At 33.7% G+C, this 21,278-nt stretch overlaps 1 protein-coding gene across 2 annotated transcripts in view; it reads right to left on the bottom strand.

Moving 5' to 3' along the window:
* The window catches only part of LOC102800593 (kinesin-like protein KIF28), a 37,694-nt gene that overhangs the window by 15,458 nt on the left and 958 nt on the right, over positions 1–21,278 (bottom strand). Inside the window, exons 2-18 of one of the 2 annotated variants that reach the window (XM_085501327.1) lie at positions 20,732–20,864; positions 16,458–16,540; positions 15,833–15,947; positions 14,814–14,925; positions 13,840–13,947; positions 13,096–13,229; positions 12,418–12,488; positions 11,460–11,520; positions 10,617–10,778; positions 9,622–9,737; positions 9,412–9,526; positions 8,494–8,557; positions 7,777–7,908; positions 6,807–6,973; positions 4,480–4,628; positions 4,140–4,277; positions 2,506–2,733 (exon numbers count right to left, since the gene is read on the bottom strand). In XM_085501327.1, coding sequence (XP_085357453.1) covers positions 2,506–2,733; positions 4,140–4,277; positions 4,480–4,628; positions 6,807–6,973; positions 7,777–7,908; positions 8,494–8,557; positions 9,412–9,526; positions 9,622–9,737; positions 10,617–10,778; positions 11,460–11,520; positions 12,418–12,488; positions 13,096–13,229; positions 13,840–13,947; positions 14,814–14,925; positions 15,833–15,947; positions 16,458–16,540; positions 20,732–20,864 — 2,088 coding nt within the window. Of the gene's footprint in view, positions 1–2,505; positions 2,734–4,139; positions 4,278–4,479; positions 4,629–6,806; positions 6,974–7,776; positions 7,909–8,493; positions 8,558–9,411; positions 9,527–9,621; positions 9,738–10,616; positions 10,779–11,459; positions 11,521–12,417; positions 12,489–13,095; positions 13,230–13,839; positions 13,948–14,304; positions 14,404–14,813; positions 14,926–15,832; positions 15,948–16,457; positions 16,541–20,731; positions 20,865–21,278 lie in introns of those variants that run through there. The other variant, XM_085501328.1, reaches the window with a different exon arrangement.

Raw genomic sequence — 21,278 nt, 5'->3', positions numbered from 1 at the left:
TATACACTGATGCATCATCTACGCTTGGGTGTGGAGGCTATTTTAATGGCAAATGGTTCTCTCTGCCATGGTCCTCCATTCCATCCAGCACCAAGCCCGACCTTTCCATTGCATGGAAAGAACTACTCCCAATCTTCCTCGCTTGTTCAATTTGGGGGAATTTGTGGCATGGAAAGAGGGTCCTATTTCACTGTGACAACGAAAGTATTGTCAACATTTGGCGTAAAGGATCCTCGCGTTGTCCTCTCATCATGGCTCTTGTTCGAGCTATTTTCTTCAAAGCTGCCAAAGCAAATTTTCATGTCATGGTCACCCACATCAGTGGAATTAATAATAACATTGCCGATTCTTTATCCCGATTGCAGCTACAGAGATTCCGTTCATTGGCACCACAAGCAACAAAATACCCAGTCAACACAAGGGACTACATCAAGCAACTCCAACATCTGCTGCCATAGGTAACCTCGAAGAAAAAGCCAAATACTACGCCTATCACTCTCTAGCCGTCTCGACACGGCGAACATATGCTGCAGGTCAGTCTCGGTATTTCAAGTTTTGTCTCGCTCATGGTATTCCGAGTCTACCTATCACTCAACACTCTGCAACATTATTCGTTACATATCTTGCATCGACTGGGCTAGTCTACAACACCATAAAACTGTACCTGACTGCCACCCTCGACATGCACATCGAAGCAGGACATGTCAATGATATATCTGACTGGAACACTCTACACCGCACCTTACAAGGAATCAAGCGACACCACAGCGTGCCTACTCGCCAACGACTTCCTGTTACTATTGGTATACTTCGGAAACTGAAAAACGCCCTCCGTGCATCTCATTCTCTTCACCCTATCGACCAACTTATGATGTGGTCAGCATTCACCATCGCGTTTTTCGGCTTTCTTAGAGTTAGCGAATTCACCGCCTCTTCTCCAACATATTACGACACAGCTACAACCCTACTCCATGCAGATATACACATCGATGACAATCTCTGTGGGCTCAATGTTCACATAAAGGCATCGAAGACTGATCCTTTTCGGCAGGGTCAAACCATTGTCATCGCTGCTTCTGATTCATCAGTATGTGCGGTACGTGCGTATCACCGTTATTCTGCAAACACCTCTCACTTGCGACAGAGTCCTGCATTTCAATTCACCAACGGTGACTACCTTACCCGCCAGAAGCTTACACATGTGTTGCAAATTCACCTCGTTCAGGGTGGTGTACCTAATATCACCCAATTCACCAGCCATAGTTTTCGAAGCGGAGCTGCCACCACCGCTGCAGCTGCAGGAATTCCGGATTGGTTAATCAAATGCCTTGGACGATGGAAGAGCGATGCCTACCAAACCTACATTAAGACGCCAATGAAAACTCTCCGCAAGGTACCCGGAATCATGGTACAACATTCCTTGAACAATTGAACTATCAAAGTAATTTTTAGCTTTGTGCAACGTTTTACTCACATTCATAATTCACTTTATTATTATGTTATTCATTAATTTAAAAACAAAAAAACAAAAAAACAAAAAAAACAAAAAAACAAACAAATACAAACATTTAATTTGACTTTATGCATCGTTTTACTCACATTCGTAATTCATTTTACTATTTATGTCATTCATTAATTTTTAAAAAGCATTTAACTTGACTTTGTGCATCGTTTTACTCGGATTCGTAATTCTTTATTATTTATGCATTCGCTGAGCACATGCTTTACACTTTTGCGTCATCGTTGCATTCAACCACTTTTGCTCTTGTCATTAGATTTTTATTCTTATTTTGTTTTGAGTAGTCTCCATGCTACCACCTCATCAAAGCAAATTAAATCTTGCATGCATGACTTGCATTTTCTAACACAATCATGCTCGTTGTTCTCTATGAGTAATTTGGGGGCTGTCACTGCAGCATACACAGCCTTGCTTGGGTACCACGGTGTTCTTGCCGCAGTGTTAGTCTAAATTGTGACTCGTACGGTGGCAACAACTCTTACGACGCCTACTTGTGAGGTTGCCGTAGTGACCAAAAAACACTCAGGTACCACGTTGTTCATGTCATGATGTAATTCAAATCTGCGAATTGCATCATGGGGTCAGCCGCTATGACGCCTGCACGTGAGGGTGTGATGCTCCCCCCCATACCTACCTACCGGCATCCTTGTCTCTGAGTCATTTATTTGGTCTTACCCCACTTGATTTAACTACGGTAGTCCCATCAGTGTTAACCTAGATTTACTTAAAATACTTTAGCCGTCCAAAGTTACAGCTACTCAAATATCACTTTGAAAAGTTTGCACCCATCCTGGGAACAGTTTAACAATGCAGGCAATGCATTGACCAAAACAGCAACATACTGCATGTGAAAATGTAATTTACTTCATAATTCATTGATGAAAATAATACAAAGAGAAACTCCAGTTTTATTATGACTGATTATTATCCCTGCACTTTTTACAACCTTAGCAAGGCTGTGTACCGGTAATCATGTTCATACTCACCAACTCTGATGGCTCCTCTACAAATGCATCTTCACTTTCGTCAAACTCTGATCCGTTAGATCGACAGGGAACTCCCTCTACACTCAGATGTCCTCTCTCCAATCCTTTATAGTCAGTGATAGATAAGGTTTCCTCTAATTCAATCATATATCCCAAACTTTGTAAATATAAATGCACATAGCCAATAAGGGCTTCAGTCTCTGGTGGTTCCCAGAAGGGATCTTTTTCCTGGGAGATTAAAAATATAAATAAATATATATATAATACAATAATAATAAAAAGATGATATATGTGAATGTAAAATTTTAGAGGGTGAGATACATATTACCAGAGAATGTAAATTTTATACACAAGATGGCAGATACTATATGTTATATTTTAACAAACTAATGCATTTACCAATATTCTAAAAACTTATTTATTATATGCTGAAAACAAAGGATAGAGATCAACTTTTAGTTTGTAAAAAAGTGATGCTACGTGTTGTGTGCAAATGAACTTTGTCCTGATTGGCTAAAAGGGAAATCTTAAAATCAAATACACAACACGAAAATAAAGTATAGCAGGCCCCTTAGTTACTTGATAAAAAAAGGTCATTAAGTGTATTTACAAACTAGTACCTGTGTAACCACAAGTACATGTACACAATACTACAGGTAATTAGATATATTCAGAAAGCTGTAGAAATTAAGAAAGAAAAACAGACAAATGTCCACCATTTTTGGCCTTTCCCTTTTTTAAGCATTTATTGATGCTATTGATATAGAAATATACAGAAATATACAGCAAAACAAATTAATTTCACTGGCATTTAATTTCACTAACTAGTAGTTTTGAGAAAAACTTGGTTTTATTTAAGTTCATGATCATGGCATGGAAACAATTACTTCTATTGTAATATGACATGTTCACATAGATTTAATTATTAGCAAATATTACTCATCGGTGAAAATAACGAAATTGAAAACCAGTGTTTACAGTATTTGATAGACACAAACAAAATTAGAGCACTTTAAAATGCTTGTAAAGCGCTCAAGTTCATTTCTGGTGAGATTTTTATCACATACCACCCACCATACAACATGGTTATGATAGCTATCTACCATTATCTTATAAACCCTTTATAAAATCAAAGAAAGCTTAGAAAGAACTCCCATGTGCTGAGAGTATTGGAGACACATTAAATATAATTCAAAATTACTTAGCTGAAAACTAATTATGCAAATCAGAAAATTAATATGAACAGATTTGAGTGTAAAACTAATGAGGTCTGCGCAATGTAACAGAAAATCTATGTTTCCAAGTTTAATTGAAATGTGATTAAAACCAAAAAATTATGAATTATTATGCTTATTAGGGAATTAATATGAACAGATTTTTACCCCAAACTAATTAGGTTTGTACATTGTCCTAGAGCATCTTTGTACTAAGTTTCATTGAAATGGAATAAAACAATGTAGGCACATTTTATAGCTTTCTATTTTATGTTTTATGATGATGTTGAATAAGAGAAAAATGTTAAACTAAGTAGAATTTCAATACAATTTCAATCACCAATGGGCATTAATTGTCTACAAATTAGATAAAAGTTCTATAATACACAATTCTTACTAGTACAATTATTGTATAATTACCTTTTCTACATCCCAGTCACTGTCTCCTTCCATATAGTTCTGGTACATTTCTTGCATCATATACTTCCTATTCAAAAACTTGTTTCTTTGCCACATAAATTCTGTCCCATTCTCTAGATTTCGTATCACCACATTAACCTAATGAAATATAACTTCTGTTACATCATACTCTACACCCAACGTGCAGAGAAAAATAACATGCCAGTAAACAGCAATGCTTTCCAAATATTCACAACGTTTCCCTGTTACCATGAAATCTTAGGCAGTGAGTCTCTCGTTTTTTGGTGCTGTGGATGGCATTGTGAATTAGGTAACAAATGTATTCACATAGTTTACTTACCTCTGTTCTGCCATGTTTCAATCCTTTAACTGCGGGTGCAACAATAGCAATTTCAAAACGCACTTTCTTATCTAATTCTTCACTCATGGCGTTTGCTTCACTAACCAAAGGCATCATCTCAATTAGGTCTTCTTGGACAAGTAAATCCTCTGTGCAGGGAGAAGAGATATTACACTCAACTTTACTTTTTTTCACCCCCTCCCCACTATCACTCCCAAATTTGATCAAAATCCATTCTGAAGTTCTTGCATGCACAGGATGAATTACCGTAAAAATCCGCAAATAAGCGCCACCCTCAATTAAGAGCCACTCAGTGAAAATTTGTTACATTTGACCCTCCATTAAGAGCCACCAAGATTTGAGTGGTTTTGTCAATAAGAAACCAGAAATAAGCGCCAGCCGCCCGGTTGTTTACAATCAGGCAGACACAAGCTTGTCGTGCCTCACTTCCACCCTGCATTGTTTATTGCCCCACAGAAGGTGTGAGACAAATAAAGATTATCCCCAAAGCTTGCCTGATGTCCAGTATATTTGAGAACGGAAGAATGACAGACGAAAGAAATACACTGAGAGCGTGAATGTGACTGTCAACTTGTCTATTTTAAATTTCTGACACACAATCGACCAATTCACAAACTATTTAGTAGTAACTATGTTTTTTGCCGAAACACCGAAGGACACGTTGAGATATTCATTGCCAATGTTGTCTTTATAACCAAGTAAAAAACGTCACGATTTTAGAACGCCTTTATCGGAAAATCGGAGGTATCGAAAATACACAGACGGACCGGAACAGGAAGTCAATAGAAAACAAAAGATTTTCTCCTTAGCGTGGGGGAAATTTGGTTAGCGTGGGGGGGGGGGGGGAAACAGAGGTGTTAATCCGGTCCTGGCAACGTTTGAGGGATCGTGACTTAGCTCCGACTGTGAGAATGTAATGATTACGCAGCCCACTCTCGCTGATCGTGATTTTGGGTTATTTTTGGCATTTCATTTGAGACGTTCGTTTTGGGGTGATTCGAGACAAAATGTTCAGGGAAGTGACAAAATAACTGGCATTAGTTTGGAGAGGACTCTCTTGCCGAAAATAATCAAAATTGAAGTCGAATGGATTAGTTCCACAAACTTGCGCGATCAACTTGTCTTACAGCAAAGCGAAGTTGACGTGACCCGCCTGACCCAAATATTTAAATTAGCTATTTGTGAGAATTGAAAATAATCTGGAATGGACCAATTAGAAAATGCCTTGTAACAGGCCTGGGCTTTCGTAAATGATTTAGTCTCTCCGATTGGTCACAGGAAATTATTTTTAATACATGTAATTGTTACTTTCTCGGTATCGTTTCGTATTTGGTTATATAGGGGTGGGGCTATAGTTTGACCCCGTTTGCCTGGGCAGTGAAGTACGTGAATATCATTAACATATCATTATAAGCTGGCTTGATTATGAAACAGGAAATATATAAACCAAAGCTGTACTTTCAGACGTCTAGCGCAATGAAAACAATGCCCAAGTACCCAAGCTGTAAAAATCTATAGAAAAACGTGTTTTTCTTTATTGTTTTTGCCATAAATACAAATGATTGGGCATCATTTTTTTCATTCGTTCCATGCTCCTGTCGCTGCTGGTCAGATAAATTCTATCGAAACTATTTTATATCGTCACCAAATCAACCACCACGCCAGCCACAGCCACGCAAGTTATTCCCAGTTTTCAAGAAAAAAATTGGAGTTTGCCGTACCAGACTTGGTAAACAATTGTACAACGGAAGTACAAGTGTGGGTCAGACCCTGAGAGTGCTACCAAATCCGACTTCAGGCATCGCTACGCATTGTCAGTGAAACATGACTTCAGGCGTCGCTACACATTGTCGGTGAAACGTCGAATCGTCGTGTACGCTAAGCAGCACGGTCAGCGAGCAGCCGTTTTTATTTATTTGACATTTGTTATTCCCATAACAGTATTTTTACAGAATTAATTAATTGCAATTATCCCTTCCCCATTTCACAATGAAAAAGTTTGATCACCCTGGTTTAAGAGCCACTGGCTACAAAGTTGTCAAAATGTTACCTCAAATAAGCACCACCCAGAAATGAAAGTGTTACAAAGTGGCTCTTATTTGAGGGTTTTTACGGTAATATGCAAATTAGCTACCTAATATGCACAGATATGCCCCGAAAAACTGCACTTTACTCCAAAGTGCCAAATTTGACCAAAATTCACTCAGAAGTTTTTAACTTTCACATCCACACACACACACACTCCCCTGTGTGCTTCCCACATACAGAAGCTATTACACAATGTATCATTTTCATATTGAACATACCTTTTGTTTGGCCAGGACCTTTCTGCATATTAAACCCTGAATTCTCGGCTATCTCTGTCTGTGCCTGATCATATGTCACTTTTTCTTCTTTCTTTCCTGCTTTCATATTCTTGGCCAAATCTTGAGGATGATGTAACACATAGAGATGATTGGAACCAAACATTACCCTGAAAATTAATAAAATAGATATCAAACTAATTTGTCCTAATTTGCCAAATTAAATCGAAAAAAGATTAGAAGGAACTGTGTGCAGGCAACTATTGAAAACATAGAATAAATAAATACACATGTAAAAGTTGAATACTGTAAAATGACTGGGTTTAAATTTTGCTGATTTACCATTTCAGGCATATTTAGTGGGTATTAAATTCAAAGTATTATCATTTAGATAATGTGTTATTTTACATATTCACTGGGTTTTAATTTAGCGCATTTTCCAGTCAGCGAAATAAGCAAAATTAAAACCCACTGAATAATTAATCCTTTTACAGTATTAATAGCAATCCATTCCACAGTATCAAAAAATTTATACAATCAAACAGAAATAAATTCGATTGGATATATATAGAGAAGGCGAAAATTGTTTTTTTATTATGCATAAATTTCAACACAAAATCCATCAGTTCTGTGGATAATCCCTCTGTAATTGAAATCTGTTCATTGGTTGTTGTGTTATCAGAGAAACAACTGAAAATTCACAAATTATGCAAACGGGAAAAATAATATGCACGGATTCTACTAAACCTAATCAGAATATCAGGATATTAGTGGAACAGACACACACACAGATTCTATTAATGATAGAAAATCTTCATATATTGACATGTATTAAATACATGTATGGTTTCTAAATGCACCATGTGTACCATGCTCAAACTTGAACTCTGCACTTAAAAACAGGATAAATTAGATTAAACTGGTCATTATTGTTGAATTCCATCCACTGTAATTCCCCTGTCAGTGAACATACCTGTCATTGTGATGGAGTTCCTTCTCTTCTTGTAATTCTTTACCATTGACCAGCACCTTTGCTTTCCCAACTTGTTTAATTTTCACAACATTTTTCTTGTTCCTTTTCACAACAGCGTGTTCTTTCAGGATGCTAATAAAAAAATAAAAAAACACCATAAACTCTGAGCAATATATATACGCTGTATTTGCCTTATGAACATTGTCTGGTGAAAGCCACCACAGATTGCCAAAATGCATGGGAAAAAATTATGTGTTAAGACTGTAACACGCATCATGATTTTTTCCAGAAAGTTCCAATTTTCATCAATTTTGTACTCTAACTGAACATAATGCCAGACTAGTCAAATTGAAATTCAAGAATTTTTGTTCATGCATTAAGCAACTTGTAACATATTGGTATTAAATTATTTATTCATTCATTGATTGATATTTTTGCCAGTGATTATGACCAACATACACTTGTTAAAGGACAACAAAATATAATTGTAAACCTTATAGTTCCTGTCTTTGAAGTTACCAAGGATATCAACGCATACATTTACAACAAAAATTGACTAGAAGCTTTTATTTCAGGATGTGATTCAGTTAATTTTATAAAAGGCAAAATAGACATATATATATAGATATATAGAGAGGACGAAAACAAGAAAATTCTGATTTTCAGTAGAGTGATATTCTTTCAATGAGTCCCTGAGTGTCTTGTATAACACCTTACCTAAGACCAGCTAGCAATATTTCAGGTGCTGGATCTGCATTTTTGTTGCCAATATGTGACTTTCCTGTTAAAAGCAATTCATCATAACATTAGTATTGTTGTTGATGAGGTACAGGAGACAGTGAAAGAAACCTTTCAAAATAAATAACTATTTTAACTGTTTATCTTGGTTCAGATGATGTAAACACACTGTCTACTACAGTGTCACAAAATGTAAATAACATTAAATAGAAATTTGGTTTTCAAAAGAACAAATGAAAGTCATCGCAGTTTTAAAGTTGTTAACAGCATATATGATAATATTGGGTTATTACGAGAATACCGTAAAGTATGCACGAAGACAGTACAGCTTGAGTATCGAGATCATGCGCTGCGTACTGTCTGAGTGCATACTTTGAGGTATTCTTGTAATAACCTTATTATTATACATCTGTTTCTTCCAAGGATACACCATGGGAATGCTGAAATCCAAAATGTTTAGAACAGAATCAGCGAACTTCTTTGTGTGGAGTCCGGTCAAACCGTAGTGGTAGCCATGTTTGTTTTTATTATTAGAGGACGCTTACGCACATAATCATTCCATATTTGGAATTCACATTTCCTATTATACCGGTAGTAGGATGAAAATATCTCATAAAATACCCAAAATTATGGCACACTGTAACTTATGGTGTTACAGTGACAGATGAATAATAATATAATGGATGTAGCACATATTATAGGCAAAAATGTTATACTATTATAAAGTGTAATGTAAGCTTGCTCACCAACATGGTGTAGTGTATGGAGTGAGGGGAAACAAGTACAGCTCAAATTACTACATCACACCAAGTAAATAAAAATGTTCTAAAAATGTTCATTGTAGAAAAAAGTGTAAATTACTCTCTAGCTCAAATCAATTATAAATGTGATTCTTACCATCGTGGATAAAATGTACCACCATGCCAGTCAGTGCAGGATCTTCATTCAAATTCCAGAAATGGGGAACTACTTTCATTTGTTCCTGTTTTTTCTGTTCCAAAACTAGTTTTTCCTGTGAAGGTAATGATTCAAGTGTGATTAGTAGACTTAAAACATCATTTACAATTTAAGTACAATTCTTCAACAAATTATCGTAAAACATCTCACCATATTAGCAGCTTCTGCTTCAGAAAATCTCTGTTGCCATGATTTTTCCATTTCATCCATTTCAGATTTATTTCGATGAATTTGTTCCTCAAGTGCTTTTTTCATTTCTTCCACCTCTATAAATAAAAAAAATTGTAACACTGCTAATTTTTGCACAGAAAGTTTATAGTAATTTTCTCAAAATTCACTCCTAATCTTGTCTGTTATTATTTCTGACACATCCAATGAAAACAACAGAAACTGCTTCAAAGTGAAATAAGTAATCTAAAATGTGTTCGAAGAAAAGGAAATTTATTCAGTTTAATTGACAGAGTTTGACAAAAAGCTATTCACGCCACAAACACTTCAAATTACAGCTTAAAAAAACATTGTTGGCATAAGGGACACTCACCGTGTCCCACCAAAGCTGCAGTACATAAAGGGGAACCGCTCAATCCCATGGATTGCACCAAAGAATCATGGGACACTATTGTTTATGTTGTTTACAATGTTAATCTATCTTTTGATACCCATTGTTATTTTAATCCAGAAAGTAAATTTGTTGTGAAATTAATCTTAACTGCAAGGTGCCCCTATAAGAAAAACAGAAAACATAACACTCTGGTCATGGTGACACGGTGAGCACCCAGACTTGAAACAGTAGAATAAACACAAAGAGAAATAAATAACTGAAATAACAGCATGTAAAAAACAACATATACTGTAGAATACTTTATTTTAGCTGGAATTAATTGTCGCTGAAAACACTTTTTAAGTGTTTTGTATGGAATTTATTCTCACTGATTTGAATGTAAAACATAGGAAAAAATGTATAATCGCTGGATTTCATTTTCACTGAATCATCCCTTCAGCGAAAATAGCGAAAATTAATTCCAAGTGAAAATAAAGTATTGTACAGTAGCTCAAAAAATACTATACTAGCCCTCAAATGATATTGTTAGAATTAGTAAATGTCGGTAGAAGCAGCATTACTGCAATCAAAGCATAAGTCTCACCGTGTTCAGGAATGCCTTTGATATTACTGCCCATAGCACCACCACCACCAGTCTGTAATTGCTGTAATAATCTAGCATTTTCTTCTCTGAGTTCACGGATTAGCTTTTCAGTTGGGCTTTCATTTATAATAGCTTTAGTTCTAATTGATTTTGCTCTATCGGCTGTAATAACAATGAATGTTTATTATTAATACATCACAGACACAAAGTGGTGCTGTAAAACTAACTAAATAATTGTTCCATGGTTGGTACATTATTAAGCATGAACCAGCGACAGAAAGGGGAGTCAATTTTAGGAGTTTTCAGCGTCAGTTATTTTCATAAATACACATTTTTGAGTTTTGTTTGAGTCAGAGATATCGTACAATGTAAGTATAAATACCAAGTTACAAAATATAATATGTCCTTTATTATTATTCATTATGTGAAAACCAAGTTATTGTCAGTTTCTGTTTGTAATTATATGAGATATATATGACCCAATGTGTAGTTTAAACAGGCATGTATGAGATTTTTCTTTTAAACGAGATGACCAACAAGTCAGGCAACTAACTAATCTAAGTAATTGTTGGACTATACAATAATAACAAGCTGAATATGTAAAAACATTTTTCTTTTTTTTAATAGATACACATGTGTGTAAAATATTTATTTTATGCCTTTACCATACAATATCTTTAGTAAACAAAGTTCTTATAAAATAGTATTGTTAGAATATTACATATTCCTACCTTCCTTTTATATACACATGCACAAAAATGAATAATTCAATTGATTAAACTCGCTTGTTGCTTTTGTTTAAATAGGTATTAGAATATCATAATTGAATGAGCTTATCTTTACCATAACGCAGAGTTGAGAGGGTTTCTTCATAGTTGTCATCAGCAGGACTTATAGCAGCTATCTACAAAGACAACGATAGATTGAAATGTGGTTTATTATTGCAAATAATAAAGAATATACTTTGAGTAGAAAAAGTTCATCAAAAATAAAAGACATCTGATGAGGGCGGGTTAAAAGTGTGTTTCATGTAGGAGGCGTAACTTTAGTTATGGGGAATAAACAGGTCGAAGGCGAGTTTCTTTCAGGTGGTGAAACTTTTGTTATGAGAGAGGTCAAAAGTATGTTTTGTGTATGTGGCAAAGCTCTTGGTAGGTATTACAGTTTAGTACATTAACCTTTTCACCACCAGTTCCTTCTTTTCATCACAAATTCACAAACTAGTCCTGTATATAGTCTGCACTTTCTATCAGAAAATTGCAACAAAATAGCCAAATTTTTTGAGTAAAAACTAAAAATTTAGTAACATTTTGTCTGTTGGCCCCAAAATTATGGTTCATTTCCAGAAATTTTAAAGAATATAAAAAAAAATGTTGACAAATTTGGGCAAAAAAGTCTGGTGGTGAAAAAGTTCAACATTTCAACTATTTGATCATGCAGTAAAAATGTTATTTGTGTTTAGATCTTATAGATGTGTGATTACATCGGCTTTACACCAAAGTAAACTGTTGTTGTCATTCACAATATAAACCCACATAATATTTTTCATATTTTTTCAGAACTTTGGATAAAAATCAATAACCAAAATAGGAAAACGTATTCATCTGGTTAAAAATTATTCAAAACAAATTATAGGAATGTAGTTAAAAATAGGTAAAACTTTGCATTGAAATTTTCAAACATGTTACCCGTGACATCCAGTTTTCACTTTCATGCAAGGGTGTATATTAAATATCCTTCATAATTCGGCAAACATCAGAAGACACCTCTATATGGAAGAGGAACTATAATATACACTCACCATAATAGTCTTACTATTCCCACCAAGGGCATTTTTCAGTAACATAGTAAGTTTAGAATCTCTGTATGGTACTGAAATACGAAGTTATACTAATTAATAAAGTCTTATAAGTTGCACTGTTAAAAAATAACATTAGAAAAGCTGCCTGTTTTTAATCACTAGGTATATTAAAGTGGGGGAATCATCACCTGCACATGCGTCAGATGGCCATAGCGTGTCATTGTTTACAAACAAGTGTCTACTCCTGAGCCTTTGCATTTTTAGCATCTGTTGTTATTGTTGCTTGCGAGTCAATTTCAGCGCGTGGGCAGGTGACGATCCTCTCGCTTAGGTGTAAAAAAATTGCCAAGCTCTCTGATATTCTGTTTTTACAATTGTCAGTTACAGTTTTTTAATAGCAAATAAATATAAAATTGGTCAGTCGTTCTCATGATGATTAAATGTGAAATATATTTTTTTTTAAATGTATCACAAAATAGATCCATCAGTAGATTTTAGATGTAATGACCACTGAGATATTCCCAGTCATAGCATCCACTATTTCAAACACCATAGTTAATACATAGGTTGAGAAACAGTAGACTCCATAATGAGCAAGGATAGAACACAATTCATAGAGGAAAAACAATTCTTGTGGCATTTACGCTCTCTTAGCTTTTTAATTAGTATTAAACTTACTATGTGCAGCTTTTTTACCAGATCCTAGATCTGCCAAGGCTTTAATTACATTACCAAGCGTTGACAGAGATTGGTTTATCATGCTGCCTTCTTTCAACCTATCACCAGTAGCACCTGTCTTCTCAACTCTCTCACTGAAAAAAAAATATTATAGTGTTATTTATATGTCAATCACACTTTACATATTGGCCTGCTATACCATGTCATTTTTTATATGCCTTATTCATTGCGGTACCACAGGTTTACATGTATCTCAAACAGTGACAACATGAAGGAAAGTTCATGACACTTACAAAAAGGATATAGTGTAATTTGACTGTGAACACGAAAAGTACACTTGATCAACAACTTTACATCCCCTATAGTTCATAAGAATACCATACCCAGTGTAAAAACGATGCCTGACAAGTGGTGGGTAGTATATATTATCATGTTTTTAATGATTAATAGATACCCAATTGTTAAAACACATATATTACTATTAAATATTGAATAGCAAATAAATAAACTATGTAGGTTTTAATATGATTTAAATAGAGCTGAAACAACAAACTTGAAGAAAGTGGTTTCATGATCAAAAGTAACTCACTTTACAAGTTGTCCACCAATAACAGGTATTAACATTGCACCCTCTATTAAGAAAAACGAACTGATATACATCATTTGTTTTTAACTGTTGAGGGCGCTATGCTTGGATATGCATGGCTCTTGTATGAATGATAATGCTGGTAGACAAGGTCTTACCTTCCTGCTAAATCCACTAAATTAATGATGGATGTCTTTGTCATCATTTGACCAGCTTGGTTCTTAGCTTTCTGAATGAGTGTCACAGAGACAATAGTATGGGCACGACTGCAATCACGAAAACATAGTTGTTAAAACTTTATTTAAGGCATGTTCAACCACTTTTACCAAATATATAATCTCAAACTCAGGTCTTCATGACCACAATGTCTATACCACCAGAGGCAAATTTCTGCCATGCAGTTCAGTAGTATTTTCTATTACTTGAGGTAATCAATTTACCAAATCATCAATATATTTATTTGACGATGTTCGTAGATCATCAAATGAGTAGATATAAGTTACGAACGTTTCGCCAATTTAAAACAAATATTTTTTATGAGAATTATTTGGATATGCTCTAATCATAAGTTACAAATTGCGACCGGTAAATATTATGGAACTCCTGTGGAAAATAGAACCTACCAAATATGACCAGATGCTGTTGAAGATGACTCATTTTCTGGTAGTTTGTCCAGCATATAACCATATTCAAAAACCACTTTTTGATTGAATTAACTGCATTGAACCACAATTTGAGCTCCTTTCGCCTATCAGTAAACTTATATATATTTTTTCTCAGGATAACCATGAAATCATTTAAATTCTTGCAAGATTTGTATACACAGCTTTTCAGATTAAGTATAATTTGTTAGTGTGAGTTCTCCAATAGATGAGTTATAATATTTTATTTTATTGAGGCGATTAAAGTCACGCTTGTAACTTTCTTTTTTATATGCATTGTAACCTGTTCCCCCAGGTTAGTGGGGTATATTTCTTTAGTGAAATGGAAATAAAATAATAAATAAATAAATAAATATATTATTCTAATAATCCAGATGAGATATGTCACACTTGTCACTTGTGTCCCTTTTTAAAATACATGTAGTAACATTGAACTTTTAGGCAACCTTCATCTTCATGGCTTTACTCACCTACTAGTAGCATTCATATTCGTTGATGCGATAGTTCGATTCCGCGTACCTTCATTTATTCGGCTTTCTATATCAGCAAATGTATTGACTGTTACAACTTTCAACATGTCAACTGTAATAACAAGACAATAATTGAATAAACTACAAATCAATGATCACTATGTAATTTAAATTCTCACTGCTGTCTTTCTTAATGTAGCCAAGCTTAATAACCAAAATAAGTTTCGATGAATATATGAAAGCAATGTTTATACCTTTTGGTATAAAATAAAAACTAAACTTATCAAAAAAGGTGCAAGGATCACAGTGACATTGTTACAATGTAGTCAACTAATTTGCATAATTTATATAGACAAACATATTATATGCAATACACCTGGTTATGAAAACTTTAAGAATTAATAAAAACCACGGACATGTAACAGATATGCCTTTTGATCTGTTATAGTTGTTTTCCTTATTTGGAAAATGTGTGTCATATTTACAAGACACACTACAACAATTACCTTTGTTTACCTCTGATCACAGTCCCTCTATCATAGAGATAGAGGGACTATGCTCTGATGTAGCAACAATGTAGCACATTACATGAAAAGAATTGTGACACTAAACACAATCGATCACATGCCATTGGGCACAAACCATTTTGGGTATTCTGTCACTGAATTATGACTGCAAGTCAGCAATCGTGTATAATAATAAGTTTACCACAATAATACCAGAAGGTATGGAAGTAGGTGGTACAGGATGGCGCTATACGATAGATATATTGCCTTTGTGCCTACTTTGCAGTATACTCTAATGAAACGTGTTCTAATTTCAACTTATCATCATAAGCTGGCCCGATTTTAGAAAATTCAAAATTTTGTCAACGACATCTGTATTGGTACTGAGAACAATACAGACTGCGAGTATGATATGATTTTATCAGCATAAATTCAAAAAATCTGATAAATACTAACTTGGCAATTATGTTTACCACCGGCAATATAACCTCAGAAAATGAAATTATGACTTACCATAGAAACCTTTAGAGTAATGTTCTCGGATTTTTAAACCCCCTTTAGGTGCATTTTTAGGATTCAATAAATCACGGACTTGCTCATTGTAAATTTCTATCATGCTAAATGTGACCTACAAAGAGAGACATTATGACAGATTCATTAATAAAATATTATAAAATACGTTTTCATTTCACAATCCTATAGTATACTACATATATTAATACTCTAGTCTTGTAGAATAACATTTTATTACACCTTCGAAAAAGATCGTTTCTATCAGTTGTTAGCAATAAATATATAAGTAACAAAGAATAAAAAGTAATACAAGTGACATCGTAAGAACGATTTTGCAATTTTATCTTTGGTTGTGAAGCAACTATTACAAAACATCCATTGCTTTTGATCATTTCCTCATCTCTATTTTTAAGTAGACATACAAGTTTTTGGAAGGAATTGGTGATTTGGTAATAAGGCTGTATTTATTATAATTATTATTATAATATAAAATAAAATACTATATTGAGTGTCTATTTTTAGAAGAATTAACAGTAACTCAGGGTGATGGTTTTCATTTAAATATTCATAGAAAATATGATGGCAGTAAGATTGACTAATTACAATTTCATTTGTCTTTAATTACCTGAAAATCTTCACCTTCAGCACATGCCTCTTGTCTAATCTTGATGCCTCTAAATAATTCCTCACATGTTAATGGAACAATACCTGTAACAATACATGTATACAATCATATGTATATTTTCCATTTACCTCAAATGTAAGAACAGGAAACACAAAAGTCAGATCGTCACATGCGATCTGACAAATGCAAAAGTATTTCTACGTTTAATAATGTGCCATACACATTTGATGATGGTCAATTTTGATGAAAAAAAGAGAAACCCAACACCATGTTCCTATCTGAAAAAAGACAAACCCAACACCATGTTCCTATCTGAAACAAGCAGCCTGTCGGCTGAGATAGCTCCGCTGTTAGCAATGCACATTTCAATTAAAGAACAGAAGACATCATTAGAAAATGAACAATATGTATAGTATCAAAGCAATCGGACTTGCAGTTTTTAACAAGAAGTCGAAAATATCACTTTCTACCAAAAATGACAAAAATATTCACCAAAATTAGAGAATTGAAGATATCATCACGAAATGAACAAATCTGAGAAAGGTCTACATGTAGTATCTATATATGTAATATCAAAGCAAATGAACTTTTGATTTTTAACAAGAAGTCGAAAATATCACTTTTTACCAAAAATTACACAAATATTCACCAAAATTAGAGAATTGAAGATATCATCACAAAATGAACAAATCTGAGAGAGGTCCACATGTAGTACCTATATATATAATATCAAAGCAATCGGACTTACAGTTTTTAACAAGAAGTCGAAAATATCACTTTTTACCAAAAATGACAAAAATACTCACCAAAATTAGAGAATTGAAGATATCATCACGAAATGAACAAATCTGAGAAAGGTCTACATGTAGTATCTATATATGTAATATCAATGCAATTGAACTCTTGGTTTTTAACAAGAAGTCGAAAATATCACTTTTTACCAAAAATTACAAAAATATTCACCAAAATTAGAGAATTGAAGATATCATCAAGAAATGAACAAATCTGAGAGAGGTCCACATGTAGTATCAAAGCAATTGGACTTGAGATTTTTAACAAGAAGTCGAAAATATCACTTTTTACCAAAAATGACAAAAATATTCACCAAAATTAGAGAATTAAAGATATCATTACAAAATGAACAAATCTGAGAGAGGTCCACATGTAGTACCTATATATGTAATATCAAAGCAATTGCACTTGCGGTTTTTAACAAGAAGTCGAAAATATCACTAAAAATGACAAAAATACTCACCAAAATTAGAGAATTGAAGATATCATCACGAAATGAACAAATCTGAGAAAGGTCTACATGTAGTATCTATATATGTAATATCAATGCAATTGAACTCTTGGTTTTTAACAAGAAGTCGAAAATATCACTTTTTACCAAAAATTACAAAAATATTCAACAAAATTAGAGAATTGAAGATATCATCAAGAAATGAACAAATCTGAGAGAGGTCCACATGTAGTACCTATATATGTAGTATCAAAGCAATTGGACTTGCGATTTTTAACAAGAAGTCGAAAATATCACTTTTTACCAAAAATGACAAAAATATTCACCAAAATTAGAGAATTAAAGATATCATTACAAAATGAACAAATCTGAGAGAGGTCCACATGTAGTACCTATATATGTAATATCAAAGCAATTGCACTTGCGGTTTTTAACAAGAAGTCGAAAATATCACTTTCTACCAAAAATGACAAAAATATTCACCAAAATTAGAGAATTGAAGATATCAACATGAAATGAACAAACCTAAGAGAGGTCTACCCAAGGTACATATACACCAAGTATCAAAGCATTCAGGCTTGTAGTTTTCAAGAAGAAGTCGAAAAAGTAAAACATTGACACGGACGACGCCGACGGACGCCGACGGACAATCACTCATATGATAAGCTCCGCTCGACAAAGTCGACAGCGGAGCTAAAAAGAGAAACCCAACACCATGTTCCTATCTGAAAAATAAGTACATCAACATTGAACAATGAAAAAATAAGTTCAAGATCAAAATCAAATCGATCGATTTTTGTCAGTCCGCACCTTTTCACACATAAAATCGATAAAAGTACTGAAAATTTATTGTTTATTGTTCGGTTACAGTGCCTTTATATGGTAAATACACTGATGTATTATCTGTTTCTTATATTGTAATATCTGATCTCAATAAACAAAATCAGTGATCATAACCTCTATACTACATATAAAGTTTGCCATCTACAATGGCCACCAGCTTTAAAATACTATAAGAATATTTCTTGATATGATTTATTCATGTTCCTACATGGGAATCATTATGTATCAAGGAAGAAGTCTATTCATAACCACTAATACCCAGAATCCATCCATTTTGCATGTTGAATTTTGAGGCTTGGTGACCAGCCTATTTTTCAAGGAAATGATGATTATATTATAATAGTGAATGCAGGCAGCCATTTTGTCAGTATTATAACACTTATACAATTGGTTCTTACAACAGAGATAACACGTCTCATTGCAAAATATTGAATGATATCATGGGAAAATACATATGATCTACATATGATCCCAAAAAAAACAATGGAGTTATGTGTTTTTGACTCCCATGTGCGAAGCACAAAATGGGAGTCTTTGCAGTTAGTGTGTCTGTATGTGTGTATGTGTGTCCGCATAGATGCTCTGGGCCAATGCGCAGATTTGATTAGGTTTTGGTAAAAATCCATGCTCGTTAATTACCTAATTTGCATGATAATTAGCTATTTTTTAGTGGTTCCATGACTGTTCCACTGATATCTAAACAACCACTCATTGGATTTTGATGAAACTTGGTACATAGATGCTCTGAACTAATGCTAGGTTTTGATTAGTTTTTGGTAATAATCCGTGGATACAAATTACCTAATTTGCATAATGATTAGTCAATTTTCGGTTTTTCCACTGATATCTCAAGTACTAATCATCACATTTCAATGAAACTTGGTACATAGATGTCATATAACACTGCACAGACCTGATAGTTTTTATGGTAATATCAGTACATATAATTACCTAATTTGCATAATTAATTAATTTTCAGCTTTTGATATAAGTAGTGAGCATTACATTTCAATGAAACTTGGTACTTACATACTTAAGGACTATGCAGAGATTGATTGTTTCGGATACATATTTGTGCATATTAATCACCTAATTTGCATAATTAGTTAATTTTCAGCTTTTCCACGGGTATCTCAAGTACTAATCATCGCATTTCAATGAAACTTGGTACATAGATCCTTTAGGACTATGCAAAGACCTGATTAGTTTCAGGGTAAATAATTGTGCATATTAATTACCTATTTTGCATAATTAATTTTCAGCTTTTCCACTGATATCTAAAGTACTAATCATCACATTTCAATGAATCTAGAATTATGCAGAGACCCAATTAGTTTTTGGTAAATATTTGTGCATATTAATCACCTACATGTAATTTGCATAATTAACCAATTTCCAACTTTCACACTGATATCTCAGGTACTAATCATCACATATCAATGAATGTTTATACATGGATGCTGTAGGACAATAGACAGACCTGGATAATTGTGGGTTAAAATCTGTACATATTAATTACCCAATTTGCATAATTAGCCAATTTTAAGCTATCTAAAGTACTAATTTCCATTTTAATGAAACTTAGTACAAAGATGCTCTAGGACAATGTACAAACCTAATTAGTTTGGGGTAAAACTCTGTTCATATTATTTCCCTAATTAGCATAATAATTCATAATTTTTTGGTTCTAATCACATTTCAATTAAACTTGGTACATAGAGTTTTTGTTACATTGTGCAGACCTCATTAGTTTTACAATCAAATCTGTTCATGTTAATTTTCTGATTTGCATAATTAGTTTTCAGCTAAGTAATTTCAAATTATATTTAATGTGTCTCCAATACTCTCAGCACATGGGAGTTCTTTCTAAGCTTTCTTTGATTTTTATATGAAACATCAAGAGAGTCAATCTGTGCATGTATGAACAAGAGATACCACCACCAACAGCAGGCACATCCCCTTCTCTAATTTTTTCTTTATTTCAAATAAAAAAACTTGAAACAGATCTTTTATAATATAATTTAATAAACCAATGAACATTGTCATATGATTTATGACCAACTTTCCCCAAAGTATAATAAATGATGCATACAGCAAGTAATGAGAATTTAACAATTCACAATAACAATAGTTTTATTTTTACTTCTCATGCTGTAAATTATCAGTATGTAATTTATGACTTTTTTACCTTTATTTGCTTGAAATCCCATCACAGAGTAGGATTTTCCACTTCCTGTTTGTCCATATGCAAATAAGGAACAGTTATATCCTTTCCAAGCGTTCTCCAACATATTTAAACCCAAATTATCAAATACTCTTTGCTAAAATGAGAGAAATTACAAAAAGAACATGAATTATTACTTATTTCAAAGCTTTCACCAATTTTTTAAGACTCCACCAACATTTTAAAGTCCTCCCTAATTTTTAAGACCATACCAACATTTTAAAGCCATCCACAATTTTCACAACCCAAACCACATTTTAAAGCCATCCACAATTTTTACAACCCCAACCACATTTTAAAGCCATCCACAATTGTTACAACCCCAACCACATTTTAAAGCCATCCACAATTTTTACAACCCCAACCACATTTTAAAGCCATCCACAATTTTTACAATCACACCCACATTTTAAAGCCATCCACAATTTTCACAACCCCAACCACATTTTAAAGCCATCACCAATTTTTACAACCCCAACCACATTTTAAAGCCATCCACAATTTTTACAAC

This window comes from Saccoglossus kowalevskii, chromosome 7 (assembly GCF_978046115.1).
Source record: "Saccoglossus kowalevskii chromosome 7, keSacKowa6.1, whole genome shotgun sequence".
Classification (NCBI taxonomy): Eukaryota; Metazoa; Hemichordata; class Enteropneusta; family Harrimaniidae; genus Saccoglossus; species Saccoglossus kowalevskii.
Note: the sequence above shows the minus strand (reverse complement) of the source record. Positions and strands in the feature narration are given on the sequence as shown.